General features: G+C 50.5%; 1 protein-coding gene across 1 annotated transcript in view; it reads right to left on the minus strand.

Moving 5' to 3' along the window:
• The window catches only part of LOC115083430 (dynein regulatory complex protein 11-like), a 378622-nt gene that overhangs the window by 358207 nt on the left and 3010 nt on the right, over positions 1-17405 (minus strand). Inside the window, exon 2 of the mRNA XM_029587237.1 lies at positions 11001-11328. Within this exon, the coding sequence (XP_029443097.1) occupies positions 11001-11328 (328 nt within the window). The remainder of the gene's footprint in view (positions 1-11000; positions 11329-17405) is intronic.

Genomic DNA, 17405 nt, shown 5'->3' on the forward strand with positions numbered 1-17405 from the left:
CACAAGGAGGATCTCACACAGGTACAGAGAGAGAGAGAGAGAGACAGCTGCAGGGATAACACAAGGAGGATCTCACACAGGTACAGAGAGAGAGAGAGAGAGACAGCTGCAGGGATAACACAAGGAGGATCTCACACAGGCACAGAGAGAGAGAGAGAGACACAGCTGCAGGGATAACACAAGGAGGATCTCACACAGGCACAGAGAGAGAGAGAGAGACACAGCTGCAGGGATAACACAAGGAGGATCTCACACAGGTACAGAGAGAGAGAGAGACACAGCTGCAGGGATAACACAAGGAGGATCTCACACAGGTACAGAGAGAGAGAGAGACACAGCTGCAGGGATAACACAAGGAGGATCTCACACAGGCACAGAGAGAGAGAGACACAGCTGCAGGGATAACACAAGGAGGATCTCACACAGGCACAGAGAGAGAGAGAGAGACACAGCCGCAGGGATAACACAAGGAGGATCTCACACAGGTACAGAGAGAGAGAGACAGCTGCAGGGATAACACAAGGAGGATCTCACACAGGTACAGAGAGAGAGAGAGAGACACAGCTGCAGGGATAACACAAGGAGGATCTCACACAGGCACAGAGAGAGAGAGAGACACAGCTGCAGGGATAACACAAGGAGGATCTCACACAGGCACAGAGAGAGAGAGAGAGACATAGCTGCAGGGATAACACAAGGAGGATCTCACACAGGTACAGAGAGAGAGAGAGAGACACAGCTGCAGGGATAACACAAGGAGGATCTCACACAGGTACAGAGAGAGAGAGAGAGACACAGCTGCAGGGATAACACAAGGAGGATCTCACACAGGTACAGAGAGAGAGAGACACACAGCTGCAGGGATAACACAAGGAGGATCTCACACAGGTACAGAGAGAGAGAGACACAGCTGCAGGGATAACACAAGGAGGATCTCACACAGGTACAGAGAGAGAGAGAAACACAGCTGCAGGGATAACACAAGGAGGATCTCACACAGGTACAGAGAGAGAGAGAGACACAGCTGCAGGGATAACACAAGGAGGATCTCACACAGGTACAGAGAGAGAGAGACACAGCTGCAGGGATAACACAAGGAGGATCTCACACAGGCACAGAGAGAGAGAGAGAGACACAGCTGCAGGGATAACACAAGGAGGATCTCACACAGGCACAGAGAGAGAGAGAGAGACACAGCTGCAGGGATAACACAAGGAGGATCTCACACAGGCACAGAGAGAGAGAGAGAGACACAGCTGCAGGGATAACACAAGGAGGATCTCACACAGGCACAGAGAGAGAGGAGAGAGAGACACAGCTGCAGGGATAACACAAGAAGGATCTCACACAGGTACAGAGAGAGAGAGACACACAGCTGCAGGGATAACACAAGGAGGATCTCACACAGGTACAGAGAGAGAGAGAGACACAGCTGCAGGGATAACACAAGGAGGATCTCACACAGGCACAGAGAGAGAGAGAGAGACACAGCTGCAGGGATAACACAAGGAGGATCTCACACAGGTACAGAGAGAGAGAGAGACACAGCTGCAGGGATAACACAAGGAGGATCTCACACAGGCACAGAGAGAGAGAGAGAGACACAGCTGCAGGGATAACACAAGGAGGATCTCACACAGGCACAGAGAGAGAGAGAGACACAGCTGCAGGGATAACACAAGGAGGATCTCACACAGGTACAGAGAGAGAGAGAGAAACACAGCTGCAGGGATAACACAAGGAGGATCTCACACAGGTACAGAGAGAGAGAGAGAGACACAGCTGCAGGGATAACACAAGGAGGATCTCACACAGGTACAGAGAGAGAGAGACACAGCTGCAGGGATAACACAAGGAGGATCTCACACAGGTACAGAGAGAGAGAGAGAGACACAGCTGCAGGGATAACACAAGGAGGATCTCACACAGGTACAGAGAGAGAGAGAGACACAGCTGCAGGGATAACACAAGGAGGATCTCACACAGGTACAGAGAGAGAGAGAGACACAGCTGCAGGGATAACACAAGGAGGATCTCACACAGGTACAGAGAGAGAGAGAGACACAGCTGCAGGGATAACACAAGGAGGATCTCACACAGGTACAGAGAGAGAGAGAGACACAGCTGCAGGGATAACACAAGGAGGATCTCACACAGGCACAGAGAGAGAGAGAGACACAGCTGCAGGGATAACACAAGGAGGATCTCACACAGGCACCGAGAGAGAGAGACACAGCTGCAGGGATAACACAAGGAGGATCTCACACAGGTACAGAGAGAGAGAGAGAGACACAGCTGCAGGGATAACACAAGGAGGATCTCACACAGGCACAGAGAGAGAGAGAGAGACACAGCTGCAGGGATAACACAAGGAGGATCTCACACAAGCACAGAGAGAGAGAGAGAGACACAGCTGCAGGGATAACACAAGGAGGATCTCACACAGGTACAGAGAGAGAGAGAGACACAGCTGCAGGGATAACACAAGGAGGATCTCACACAGGTACAGAGAGAGAGAGAGAGAGACACAGCTGCAGGGATAACACAAGGAGGATCTCACACAGGTACAGAGAGAGAGAGAGAGACACAGCTGCAGGGATAACACAAGGAGGATCTCACACAGGTACAGAGAGAGAGAGGACACAGCTGCAGGGATAACACAAGGAGGATCTCACACAGGCACAGAGAGAGAGAGAGACACAGCTGCAGGGATAACACAAGGAGGATCTCACACAGGTACAGAGAGAGAGAGAGAGACACAGCTGCAGGGATAACACAAGGAGGATCTCACACAGGCACAGAGAGAGAGAGAGAGACACAGCTGCAGGGATAACACAAGGAGGATCTCACACAGGTACAGAGAGAGAGAGAGAGACACAGCTGCAGGGATAACACAAGGAGGATCTCACACAGGTACAGAGAGAGAGAGACACAGCTGCAGGGATAACACAAGGAGGATCTCACACAGGTACAGAGAGAGAGAGAGACACAGCTGCAGGGATAACACAAGGAGGATCTCACACAGGTACAGAGAGAGAGAGAGACACAGCTGCAGGGATAACATAAGGAGGATCTCACACAGGTACAGAGAGAGAGAGAGACACAGCTGCAGGGATAACACAAGGAGGATCTCACACAGGTACAGAGAGAGAGAGAGACACAGCTGCAGGGATAACACAAGGAGGATCTCACACAGGTACAGAGAGAGAGAGAGACACAGCTGCAGGGATAACACAAGGAGGATCTCACACAGGCACAGAGAGAGAGAGAGAGAGACAGCTGCAGGGATAACACAAGGAGGATCTCACACAGGCACAGAGAGAGAGAGAGACACAGCTGCAGGGATAACACAAGGAGGATCTCACACAGGCACAGAGAGAGAGAGAGAGACACAGCTGCAGGGATAACACAAGGAGGATCTCACACAGGTACAGAGAGAGAGAGAGACACAGCTGCAGGGATAACACAAGGAGGATCTCACACAGGTACAGAGAGAGAGAGACACAGCTGCAGGGATAACACAAGGAGGATCTCACACAGGCACAGAGAGAGAGAGACACAGCTGCAGGGATAACACAAGGAGGATCTCACACAGGTACAGAGAGAGAGAGAAACACAGCTGCAGGGATAACACAAGGAGGATCTCACACAGGCACAGAGAGAGAGAGACACAGCTGCAGGGATAACACAAGGAGGATCTCACACAGGTACAGAGAGAGAGAGACACAGCTGCAGGGATAACACAAGGAGGATCTCACACAGGTACAGAGAGAGAGAGAGAGAGACACAGCTGCAGGGATAACACAAGGAGGATCTCACACAGGTACAGAGAGAGAGAGACACAGCTGCAGGGATAACACAAGGAGGATCTCACACAGGTACAGAGAGAGAGAGACACAGCTGCAGGGATAACACAAGGAGGATCTCACACAGGTACAGAGAGAGAGAGACACACAGCTGCAGGGATAACACAAGGAGGATCTCACACAGGCACAGAGAGAGAGAGAGACACAGCTGCAGGGATAACACAAGGAGGATCTCACACAGGTACAGAGAGAGAGAGACACAGCTGCAGGGATAACACAAGGAGGATCTCACACAGGCACAGAGAGAGAGAGAGAGACACAGCTGCAGGGATAACACAAGGAGGATCTCACACAGGTACAGAGAGAGAGAGAGAGAGACAGCTGCAGGGATAACACAAGGAGGATCTCACACAGGCACAGAGAGAGAGAGACACAGCTGCAGGGATAACACAAGGAGGATCTCACACAGGTACAGAGAGAGAGAGAGAGAGACACAGCTGCAGGGATAACACAAGGAGGATCTCACACAGGCACAGAGAGAGAGAGACACAGCTGCAGGGATAACACAAGGAGGATCTCACACAGGCACAGAGAGAGAGAGAGAGACACAGCTGCAGGGATAACACAAGGAGGATCTCACACAGGCACAGAGAGAGAGAGAGACACAGCTGCACGGATAACACAAGGAGGATCTCACACAGGTACAGAGAGAGAGAGAGAGAGACACAGCTGCAGGGATAACACAAGGAGGATCTCACACAGGTACAGAGAGAGAGAGAGAGAGACACAGCTGCAGGGATAACACAAGGAGGATCTCACACAGGTACAGAGACAGAGAGACACAGCTGCAGGGATAACACAAGGAGGATCTCACACAGGCACAGAGAGAGAGAGAGAGACACAGCTGCAGGGATAACACAAGGAGGATCTCACACAGGTACAGAGAGAGAGAGAGAGACACAGCTGCAGGGATAACACAAGGAGGATCTCACACAGGCACAGAGAGAGAGAGAGACACAGCTGCACGGATAACACAAGGAGGATCTCACACAGGTACAGAGAGAGAGAGAGAGACACAGCTGCAGGGATAACACAAGGAGGATCTCACACAGGTACAGAGAGAGAGAGACACAGCTGCAGGGATAACACAAGGAGGATCTCACACAGGCACAGAGAGAGAGAGAGACACAGCTGCAGGGATAACACAAGGAGGATCTCACACAGGTACAGAGAGAGAGAGAGACACAGCTGCAGGGATAACACAAGGAGGATCTCACACAGGTACAGAGAGAGAGAGAGACACAGCTGCAGGGATAACACAAGGAGGATCTCACACAGGCACAGAGAGAGAGAGAGAGACACAGCTGCAGGGATAACACAAGGAGGATCTCACACAGGTACAGAGAGAGAGAGAGACACAGCTGCAGGGATAACACAAGGAGGATCTCACACAGGCACAGAGAGAGAGAGAGACACAGCTGCACGGATAACACAAGGAGGATCTCACACAGGTACAGAGAGAGAGAGAGACACAGCTGCAGGGATAACACAAGGAGGATCTCACACAGGTACAGAGAGAGAGAGAGACACAGCTGCAGGGATAACACAAGGAGGATCTCACACAGGTACAGAGAGAGAGAGAGAGAGACACAGCTGCAGGGATAACACAAGGAGGATCTCACACAGGTACAGAGAGAGAGAGAGACACAGCTGCAGGGATAACACAAGGAGGATCTCACACAGGCACAGAGAGAGAGAGAGACACAGCTGCAGGGATAACACAAGGAGGATCTCACACAGGCACAGAGAGAGAGAGAGACACAGCTGCAGGGATAACACAAGGAGGATCTCACACAGGCACAGAGAGAGAGAGAGACACAGCTGCACGGATAACACAAGGAGGATCTCACACAGGTACAGAGAGAGAGAGAGACACAGCTGCAGGGATAACACAAGGAGGATCTCACACAGGTACAGAGAGAGAGAGAGAGACACAGCTGCAGGGATAACACAAGGAGGATCTCACACAGGCACAGAGAGAGAGAGACACAGCTGCAGGGATAACACAAGGAGGATCTCACACAGGCACAGAGAGAGAGAGAGACACAGCTGCAGGGATAACACAAGGAGGATCTCACACAGGTACAGAGAGAGAGAGAGAGACACAGCTGCAGGGATAACATAAGGAGGATCTCACACAGGTACAGAGAGAGAGAGAGAGACACAGCTGCAGGGATAACACAAGGAGGATCTCACACAGGTACAGAGAGAGAGAGAGAGACAGCTGCAGGGATAACACAAGGAGGATCTCACACAGGTACAGAGAGAGAGAGACACAGCTGCAGGGATAACACAAGGAGGATCTCACACAGGCACAGAGAGAGAGAGAGACACAGCTGCAGGGATAACACAAGGAGGATCTCACACAGGCACAGAGAGAGAGAGAGAGAGACACAGCTGCAGGGATAACACAAGGAGGATCTCACACAGGTACAGAGAGAGAGAGAGACACAGCTGCAGGGATAACACAAGGAGGATCTCACACAGGCACAGAGAGAGAGAGAGACACAGCTGCAGGGATAACACAAGGAGGATCTCACACAGGTACAGAGAGAGAGAGAGAGACACAGCTGCAGGGATAACACAAGGAGGATCTCACACAGGCACAGAGAGAGAGAGAGAGACACAGCTGCAGGGATAACACAAGGAGGATCTCACACAGGCACAGAGAGAGAGAGAGACACAGCTGCAGGGATAACACAAGGACGATCTCACACAGGCACAGAGAGAGAGAGAGACACAGCTGCAGGGATAACACAAGGAGGATCTCACACAGGCACAGAGAGAGAGAGAGACACAGCTGCAGGGATAACACAAGGAGGATCTCACACAGGTACAGAGAGAGAGAGAGACACAGCTGCAGGGATAACACAAGGAGGATCTCACACAGGCACAGAGAGAGAGAGAGGACACAGCTGCAGGGATAACACAAGGAGGATCTCACACAGGTACAGAGAGAGAGAGACACAGCTGCAGGGATAACACAAGGAGGATCTCACACAGGTACAGAGAGAGAGAGAGAGACACAGCTGCAGGGATAACACAAGGAGGATCTCACACAGGCACAGAGAGAGAGAGAGAGAGACACAGCTGCAGGGATAACACAAGGAGGATCTCACACAGGCACAGAGAGAGAGAGAGACACAGCTGCAGGGATAACACAAGGAGGATCTCACACAGGTACAGAGAGAGAGAGAGAGACACAGCTGCAGGGATAACACAAGGAGGATCTCACACAGGCACAGAGAGAGAGAGAGACACAGCTGCAGGGATAACACAAGGAGGATCTCACACAGGTACAGAGAGAGAGAGAGACACAGCTGCAGGGATAACACAAGGAGGATCTCACACAGGTACAGAGAGAGAGAGAGACACAGCTGCAGGGATAACACAAGGAGGATCTCACACAGGTACAGAGAGAGAGAGACACAGCTGCAGGGATAACACAAGGAGGATCTCACACAGGTACAGAGAGAGAGAGAGAGACACAGCTGCAGGGATAACACAAGGAGGATCTCACACAGGTACAGAGAGAGAGAGAGAGACAGCTGCAGAGATAACACAAGGAGGATCTCACACAGGCACAGAGAGAGAGAGAGACACAGCTGCAGGGATAACACAAGGAGGATCTCACACAGGCACAGAGAGAGAGAGAGAGACACAGCTGCAGGGATAACACAAGGAGGATCTCACACAGGTACAGAGAGAGAGAGAGACACAGCTGCAGGGATAACACAAGGAGGATCTCACACAGGTACAGAGAGAGAGAGACACAGCTGCAGGGATAACACAAGGAGGATCTCACACAGGTACAGAGAGAGAGAGACACAGCTGCAGGGATAACACAAGGAGGATCTCACACAGGTACAGAGAGAGAGAGAGAGACACAGCTGCAGGGATAACACAAGGAGGATCTCACACAGGCACAGAGAGAGAGAGAGAGAGACACAGCTGCAGGGATAACACAAGGAGGATCTCACACAGGCACAGAGAGAGAGAGAGACACAGCTGCAGGGATAACACAAGGAGGATCTCACACAGGTACAGAGAGAGAGAGAGAGACACAGCTGCAGGGATAACACAAGGAGGATCTCACACAGGTACAGAGAGAGAGAGAGAGACACAGCTGCAGGGATAACACAAGGAGGATCTCACACAGGTACAGAGAGAGAGAGAGAGAGACACAGCTGCAGGGATAACACAAGGAGGATCTCACACAGGTACAGAGAGAGAGAGAGACACAGCTGCAGGGATAACACAAGGAGGATCTCACACAGGTACAGAGAGAGAGAGACACAGCTGCAGGGATAACACAAGGAGGATCTCACACAGGTACAGAGAGAGAGAGACACAGCTGCAGGGATAACACAAGGAGGATCTCACACAGGTACAGAGAGAGAGAGAGAGACACAGCTGCAGGGATAACACAAGGAGGATCTCACACAGGTACAGAGAGAGAGAGAGACACAGCTGCAGGGATAACACAAGGAGAATGTGGCTCATCAATAACTGAGGGAAAATGTCATAATGTCTCTGTATCGCTCCATGGTGAGACCACACCTTGAATACTGTGTACAATTCTGGTCGCCGCATCTCAAAAAAGATATAATTGCGATGGAGAAGGTACAGAGAAGGGCAACCAAAATGATAAAGGGGATGGAACAGCTCCCCTATGAGGAAAGACTAAAGAGGTTAGGGCTGTTCAGCTTGGAGAAGAGACGACTGAGGGGGGATATGATAGAGGTGTTTAAGATCATGAGAGGTCTAGAACGGGTAGATGTGACTCGGTTATTTACACTTTCGGATAATAGAAGGACTAGGGGGCACTCCATGAAGTTAGCATGGGGCACATTTAAAACTAACACAGGTCCCTGTGTTAAGCATGGAGCTTAGTTTTCTAAATGGTTGGTCACAGGCTTTTTTGTTCCACCTCCCCTTTCTTATTTTTTTGCTAATTCCTTTCATATTGTCTTTTTTTCTATTTCTTTTCTCTCCATCTATCTTCTTCCTTCAAACACAGTCAGGTTCTCATTCTCACACACACACAGGCTCTCTCTGTCACACGCTGTCTCTCTCACACATACACAGTCTCTCACTGTCACATGCTGACTCACACACACACACAGGCTCTCTCTGTCACACGCTGTCTCTCTCACACACACAGAGGCTCTCACATGCTGTCTCTGCAAACATTCAGGTCCTCACTCCCACACAATCTCTCAACTCATCTCACACACACACACACACACACACACTCTACAGGCCCTCAGCCTCTCTCTTGCCTCTGGGCCTCCTCTTCACGTGTCACCGCAGGATGGGCTCTGCAGCAGCCCTGATCTTCTCGGGCAGCCCGCAATGTGGGATCCGCGGCGGCGGCCCTGCTACCGGGCCTCCTCCTCTTCTCAGCGACTTGAGATTCGCGGATGACTATAAACGCTGCTCCTCTTCTGCCGGAGCCGCGCGGGCAGGAAGGAGGAGGAGGAGCACCTGCAGGTTTGGATGCAAGCTTTTTCTTCGGGCCGTGGTGACACGAGCTCCACCATGGCCCTACCGATCTTCCTGCTGTGTGTGTCCGGCACACAGCACAGTGGTAGTTCACTGCTCAGCCGCCAGTGGGCTGAGGTCCACCGGCGGCCGCATTGGCTCTCCCTGACCTCCCCTCGGTATACCACTGCTCGGCGCCCCCTAATGCTCGGCACCCTAGTGCTTCCACCAGCCTTGGGCACAATCTGCTTCAACGGCAAAGCATAAAGGGGGACTGGATTCAACATCAAGCCCAGCATCCTGTTTCCAACAGAGGCCAAACCAGGACACAAGAACCTGGCAAGTACCCAAACACTAAGAAGATCCCATGCTTCTGATGCAATTAATAGCAGTGGCTATTCCCTAAGTATAATTGATTAATAGCAGTTAATGGACTTCTCCTCCAAGAACTTATCCAAACCTTTTTTGAACCCAGCTACACTAACTGCACTAACCACATCCTCTGGCAACAAATTCCAGAGCTTTATTGTGCGTTGAATGGAAAAGAATTTTCTCCAATTAGTCTTAAATGTGTTACTTGCTAACTTCATGGAGTGCCCCCTAGTCCTTCTATTATTCGAAAGTGTAAATAACTGATTCTTGTCTACTCATTCAAGATGCTTATGGAATCCAGCAGTCTTCTAGAGAAGGTAAACCCCATCCAGGAGATACCGAGAGGGGGTGTAACCAAATCCTCAGCAGCAACCCCAAAAGGATCTCGTGTACAGGGACCACCATGGTCTCCGTAGGAGCCTCCACAAATTGAAGGATCTCAAGTGTCTCATGCCTGGCATCCTCCTCCATCAACAGCTGGAATGGGATGGCCTCCGCCATCAACCTCACAAAATCTGCAAAGGGTAAGTTCTCAGGCAGAGACTCCCTTCGCTCCTCTAGAGGAGAAGGTTCTGACAGGAGAACATCCTCCGAGTACTTGGAGGAAGAGTCCGTCTGATCATCCCCCCAGGGGTCATAGGGACCCTCATCCTAACTATATGTCACAGGGGAAGGGGCCCTAGGTGCTCGGGCAATGTCCGGAGGTGTAGGCAGCGATGGAATGGACAGGGGCTATAGGCCTCAGCGATTCCTCTGGCCTTGATGGAGCTTCCTCCTTGGAGGAACTGGCGATGACCACTGCATCTGTAGGAGGGGGCCCCGGTGCTGTACTGATGGCGTATTTTGCTATTTTACAATACTGAACACGACTGAACGTGACTTCCGTTTTGATTTGGTTTCAGCCACGTCTGACTGGAAGCAATCAGAAAGGCAGAGACTTTTGGGAAAGGATGATAAGCGAGCTTGGGTAAACCTTTATACAATTTTGCCTGTTGTGATTAAGGATGATTTGAAACTTTTGGGGTTTTTCACCCAGTGGGTGTACAGTAGCGGGGCTCCTGGAAGTGGATGTGTGTGGGGGTTGGAGAATGGGCATCGCTTTGTGTGTTCTTGCTTTAAGATGCGTCTCAGAGTGTATAATTTAGAGGTACTTGTTATTGTTTACTTGTTCGCCCAGGGTTTAGAATTGTTACTTTTTGGCACTCTGCACGTCTCACATCTTGGAGGCCTCCTTCACGCTCTGCCTGTGAGAGGGTGGGGGCATTTCTCAGTACTTACCGGGGTAAGTTTGAAGTCCTGAAGCACATCATCCATGTACTGATACTCCGAGAACTCTGCCTGCACCATCTCGTTCTTCAGCTCCACCAGGCGCCCCATCACGCCGTCCAGAACCTGGCGGATGACCCGGCGCTTTTGCGGATGCACTATCTGGTCATAGGTCGGCTCCAGCTTCTGGAAGATCTGCAGGTAGTGGAGGTACAGAGTGGCAAGCGTCTGGAAGAAGACCATCCGGTCCTTCTCGGGGCGAGGGGCCTTCGCCGGCATTTCTTCGGCAAAGATTTCCTTCAGGGTCTGATGGGACTCCACCCACATCTGAGAATAGTGGCTGCCAACACATGAACAGCAATAAGTTAGTAAAAGGTTACAAACACACACTCACACACAATGCTGGGCCAACACATCCACATTTACAAAAGCATGGCAGCCAAGAAATCACAAAAGGCCCGTTCCTACTGCACCTCCTTTCCAACATCACTCTCGCTTCCACACCACTGAGGTGCCTTCCTGCAGGTCATCTTCTTTCTTGAACTCTGACACTGTTTTGCCCCCAACACTTCCTCTGAGAGACTCCTCCATGAATGCACAATCTTTCCACTTGCTCCAATTTCCTATCATTACCTATCGTGACTTCACTTTTCTCCTCAGCTTAATTGCCAACGTACCCCCTCATTTATCAAAATGTGTTAAGGCGTTTTCGCATGCGTTAAGGGCTTATCGATTTTACCTACAACTTTTTGAGGAGCGTTAAGCCATGCGGTAGCTATTAACTCAAGGTGAGGTTTAGGTATTAGTGTAGGGGGTTAGGGGCCACTTTGACATTCAACGTGAGACGTACGAACAGAACAGTGCTCTCTTGTGAAGAGTTGATGACCCTCGGAGTGAGGAAACTCACCCAAAGATGAGATTTGTGCAATGTTCTCTCAACCTAGCTTGATATTACCCAGGTAGAGTGTCCATCAAGCTAGGTTGAGAGAACACTGCACAAATCTCATCTTTGGGTGAGTTTCCTCACTCCGAGGGTCATCAACTCTTCACAAGAGACCACTGTTCTGTTGTACATCTCACGTTGAATGTCAAAGTGGTCCCTAATCCCTACACTAATACCTAAACCTCACCTCGAGTGACTAGGTGGGCCTCCCATAGAGATATAAATACCTATCTCGGGTGCGGGCATAGGTTCTCTCTCTCTCTCTCTCTATAACATACACCCCTTTTCCTATCACATGCGATATTTACCACATTTGATAAATTCAGGCCGTAGTTTGTAAGCCTTCTGGGGCAGGTTTGGAAAGGCAAAATCTGAACTATTTATATCTTTCAGCTATTTGCATGTCTCACTCATACTACCAGTTCCCCTCTCCACTAGCGGTACAGGTAGTTAGGTCTTTAAATCTCACATTGTGCAAAAAGCGTGGAAAGGAGTCAGTTGGAACAAAAGAAGAGCTCAGGGAATCACGTGCTTGGGCCTCCTGCTTGTCAGTCATGGCAGGCAAATGCCACAGGGGGGGCTGTCCCTGGTAATGTTCAAAGGGGTGCGGATTCTGATGGGGAACAGGCTTTCTCACTTCTGGAAGAGGGAGAAATTGCATCTGATTGAGAGCCGCTTTGGACTCTGCTCAGATTTTTCTTTTTTTCACAGAGATGTCTTGCTGCGTTTGTTGGCTCAGACCCTGAGCGCGCTTAGTGTGGCCAGAGGTCAATTTTAAGTTAAGCATCCTGTTTCTTTCCCCCCAGTATCCAATTCAAGAGATACTGGATTTAAAGAAGACAAATGCAGCGCTCAAGGTTCCCCATTTCCACATGGAAACTCTGAGGTCCCTCATCGCGGCAGTACACAAGGCAAAGTTCTTGGCGTCTCTCGCCTTGATAGAGGCGTATCTGCACGTAACCATCAGGCTGGAGCACCAGAAATGCCCAAGGTTCATGGTCCTATGGGAACATTTTCGGTTTCAAGCCCTTCCCTTCAGCTGGCGATGGCTCCACATACCTTCACCAAGGTGAGGGTGGTGGAGGCAGCCGCATTGCAAAAGAAGAGTGTGTTGGGGTATCCGTATCTGGATGACTGGCTTATTCGTGTGAAATCAAACGACCTCTGTAACAATCAGTACAAGAGGTACCAATGCACTTGAAGTCTCTAGGATAGGTGGTGGACCAAGCAACGAGCCATTTGGTCTTCTTACAAACTTTGGAGAATCTCGGAGCTCAGTCCAACACACAGGTGGAGAGAGTGTTTCTCAGAGAGAGAGATTGCTGAAATTGCAGAGTCAGATTAGGCTTCTGCTAGAGCTTTCAGTGCCAAGGGTCTGGGGCTATATATAGGTCTGGGTTCTATGGCATTGACATTAATGCATTGGGCGTTCAACATATATGGCCACTGCAGGAGGCTCTTCTCCTGCTGGAATCCGTTATTGGAAGAGTTTCATCTTCCTCGTCCGTTAGAGGGAGAAGCCAGGGACAGTTTTTCATGGTGCTTGTTCACGCCAATCTCGAGCATGGTGTGGAATTGGAGATTCTGAATTGGATAATAGTCACCACCGATGCAAGCCTCTCTGGATGGAGGGCAGTGTGGAAAGATCAGTTGGCGCAGGGCCAGTGGTCGAAACAGAAGGCCTCATGGCCTATCAATCAGAGACGAGAGCAGTGCATTTCACATTGCTTTCCTGTCTGCCAAGGTTACACAGCCTTCCAGTGCGGATCCCATCAGATAATGCGACAACGATGAACCACATCAACCATCAAGGTGGAACCAGGAATCAGGCCCGGGAGTTGATTCTCTGGGCAGAACAGCACTTTGAGCAGCTGGCAGAGTCTCTCATCACTGGAGTGAACTACATAGGTTGGGTTTTATCAGTCAGAGAAAGCTAGACCCGGGAATGGGTGCTGTCGGAGGCAGCGATGTGTCTCATTCATGGAAGATGGGGATATCCCGACCAAAGAGAACACCAAGGTGTTGCGGTGTTACAGCTGCTGAATAGATATGGTACAAAGGAATTGAGGCTCACGGGTGCTGCTGTGACCGTGAGGGATTCTTCTTTGTCTTCAATCATAAGAATGTAATTTTCTGTTCCTTGTTCTGTGTAAACCGAAGTGGTATGCACTAGTGCATGAACTCCGGTATAAAAAAGCCTTTAAATAAAAATAAATAAATAAGAACATAAGATATGCCATAATGGGTCAGACCCAGGTCCATGAAGCCCAGTATCCTGTTTCCAACAGTGGCCAATCCAAGTCACAAGTACCTGGCAGGATCCCAAACATTAAATCACAACCTACTATTGCTTATTAATTAATAGCAGTTTATAGATTTTGTCTCCAGAAACTTATCCAAACCTTTTTTAAACCCAGTTACACTAACTGCTGTAACCTCATCCTCTGGCAATGAATTCCAGAGCTTAACTATGCACTGAGTGAAAAATAATTTTCTTCGATTTGTTTTAAATAAGCTACTTTCTAACTTCATGGAGTGCCCCCGGTCCTTCTATTACACCTGAGAGAGTAAATAACCGAATTACATTAAACTGTTCAAGTCCTTTCAGGATTTTGTAGATTTCTATCATATCCCCCAACCCCTCAGTCATCTCTTCTCCAAGCTGAACAGCCCTAACCTCTTTAACCTTTCCTCATAGGGGAGCTGTTCCATCCCCTTTACCATTTTAGTTGCCCTTCTCTGTACCTTCTCCATCACAACTATATCTAGCAGTGTTCCATTGCTGGAGTGCTGTCTGAGAACGGCTTCCACTGCTATGTCCGATGCATCTACCTCGACGATGAATGGCCGTGAAGGATCAAGGTATCAGAGACAGGTCTCCTGAAGGAAGGCTCGTTTCAAATCTTCAAAGGCAGAGACTGTATTAGATGGCCATTGCCTCACGTCGGCTCCCTTCTTTGTCAGGCCGGTGAGAGGCGCCACTAGGTGTGAGTATCGAGATATGAAGTGTCTATAAAAATTGGTGAAGCCAAGGAAACGTTGAAAAGCATGAAGCCCCAAGGGCTAGGGTCAGTCCCGAATACTGGAGATCTTCTCTGGGTCCATATGGAAACCCTCGGTGGAGACCATGAAGCCCAGAAAGGGGAGTAACTTTTGTTCAAAAAGACACTTCTCTAACTTGGCAAAAAGTCGATGTTCCCATAAGCACTGTAGTACATGCCGGACCTCCAGACGGTGCGAGAGTAGATCCCTCGAGTAGATGAGGACGTCATCAAGATAGACTATAACATTGGTATTGAGCATGTCACGGAAGACCTCATTCATGAAGTTTTGGAAGACAGCTGGGGCGTTGCATAGGATGAATGGACACTATGAATATTTAGTGATGCCATCACGTGTGTGTTGAAGGTGGTCTTCTACTCGTCCCCAGGTTTGATGGGGACCAGGTTATAAGCCCCACGGAGGTCCAGTTTGGTAAAAATCTTCACCCCCTGGAGGTGATTCAACAGCTCCGGGATGAAAGGAAGCAGACACCTGTCTCTATGGGTGATGGCGGTTAGACCCCGGTAATCTATGCAGGGTCTCAAGGTGCAGACCTTTTTTGCCACAAAGAAGAACCCTGCACCAAGCGACGAGGTAGATGGGCGGATGAAACCCCAGTCGAGGTTCTCCCAATGTATTGTGACATAGCCTGAGTTTCCGGCAGAGATAACGGGTATACACGACCCCGGGGGAGCGTGGTGCCCGGGAGGAGATATATAGCGCAGTCAAACGGATGGTGCTCGGGAAGCATCTCTGTCTTTTCTTTGGAAAACATGTCTGCGTAGTCGGCGTACTGGGTAGGCAGGGCCGGCTGGGTCGTGGCAAACAGAAGTCGGGGTTGAGATAAGTTGTGGAGACAAGCCGTGTGGCATGCGGGCCCCCAGGAGGCCAATTGCAAGGTCTCCCAGTCGATACGAGGCGAGTGCCTCTGAAACCACTGGAGCCCCAGTACCACAGGATGTATTACCTTCTCCAATAAGAAAGAACAAAATCTCCTCTTCGTGCAGGATCCCGCTATGAAGTCTCACTGGAGTGGTAACATGGGTTACCCAGCCTAGTAACGGATCTCCTTGCATGGAGGAGATAAGGAGTGGTGGCGTTCTGGTGATGACGGGAAGCTTCAGTGGTTCTACCAGATTTCAAAGGCTGAAATTCCCCCCCCGTCTCTGGAATCAATGAAGGCCAGTGTGGAAAACGAGTCCTCGGGGTAGAGCAGTGTTACTGACGCGGTACATTGGGGAGCAGGATTTATACAGCCTAGGGTCATCTCCCCTGTGACTCCTAGGCTCGGGAGTTTCCCAGCCTCTCAGGGCACTGGGCCAACATGTGACCCTTACTGTGCAACAGAGGCATAGGACTAATGACCAGCGGCGTTGTTTCTTTACGGAGTGAGGTGGCTGCAACCGCCCTGCATGAGTTCCTCTGCCCGAGTCTGGGTCGACTCCGAGGAAGTAGGTGGAACCAGGGGTCGGGAGAAGGAAGGCGCTAGAGAAATAGTCTTACGACCTGGCTTCAGTTCCCAGAGGCGCTGGTGAAGGCGGCGGTCGATTTGATTAGAGGGGTCAATGAGAGCCTCCAAGTCCTCAAGCAGGTCTCGAACAGCTAGCTCATCCTTGATTCTCGAGGACAGGCCTTCTAGTAAGATGCTGCGCAAATTGTCCTCGCGCCACCCTAGTTCCGATGCCAGGGTGCAGAACTCCACGGCATAATCCATCATGGAGCGTGATCCCTGACAAAGGTGCAGAAGGTCAAAGGCGGCCATAGACTGTCGACCAGGTTCATCGAAGACCTGTTTGAAGGTCTGCACAAAACGAGGAAGATCCATGAGTAGGGAATCCCTGCGCTCCCACAAGGGAGAGGCCCAAGCAAGGGCCTTGCCGTCTAGCAGAGATAAAATAAAGGTGGCTTTGACCCGATCACTAGTGAACTGGGCAGGTTGCAAAGAGAAATGCATAAAGCAATGGTTCAGGAAGCTGCGCACTCTTTGGGGTCCCCAGCATAGAGGAGAGGTGCCTGAAGGTAAAGAGATGTGGCGTGAACCGGTGCTGCTGCAGGAGCGGTTGGAGGAGCGACGGGCATCGGTGCTGAGTCCAACCGATTGACTAGGCGCTCTACCGTGGCAGCCAAAACATCAAGGCACTGCTGCTCTTGCTGTAGGCACTGGACCAGCCTGGGAATGGCTTCAAGCCCACTCAGGTCCGCCGGCTCCATGGCCTTGGCAAACTGTTGTGTTTGTGGACCCTTGAGCCGCGATGAGGTTGGAGTCGCCACTGAGGGCAAGCACCTAGTGTTCCTCGTCGTCGGGAGGCAGTACAGGTGGGGAGGACCCAACAGGAGCTTCACCTGTAGCAGCCCACGTTCACCTCAGGTTGAGCCCTTGGGTGCCGAGGCCGGAAGGACGTAGGCGCAGGTCACTCACGAAAAGGTGTCCG

The sequence above is a fragment of the Rhinatrema bivittatum genome, chromosome 2 (assembly GCF_901001135.1).
Source record: "Rhinatrema bivittatum chromosome 2, aRhiBiv1.1, whole genome shotgun sequence".
NCBI classification, from domain to species: domain Eukaryota; kingdom Metazoa; phylum Chordata; class Amphibia; order Gymnophiona; family Rhinatrematidae; genus Rhinatrema; species Rhinatrema bivittatum.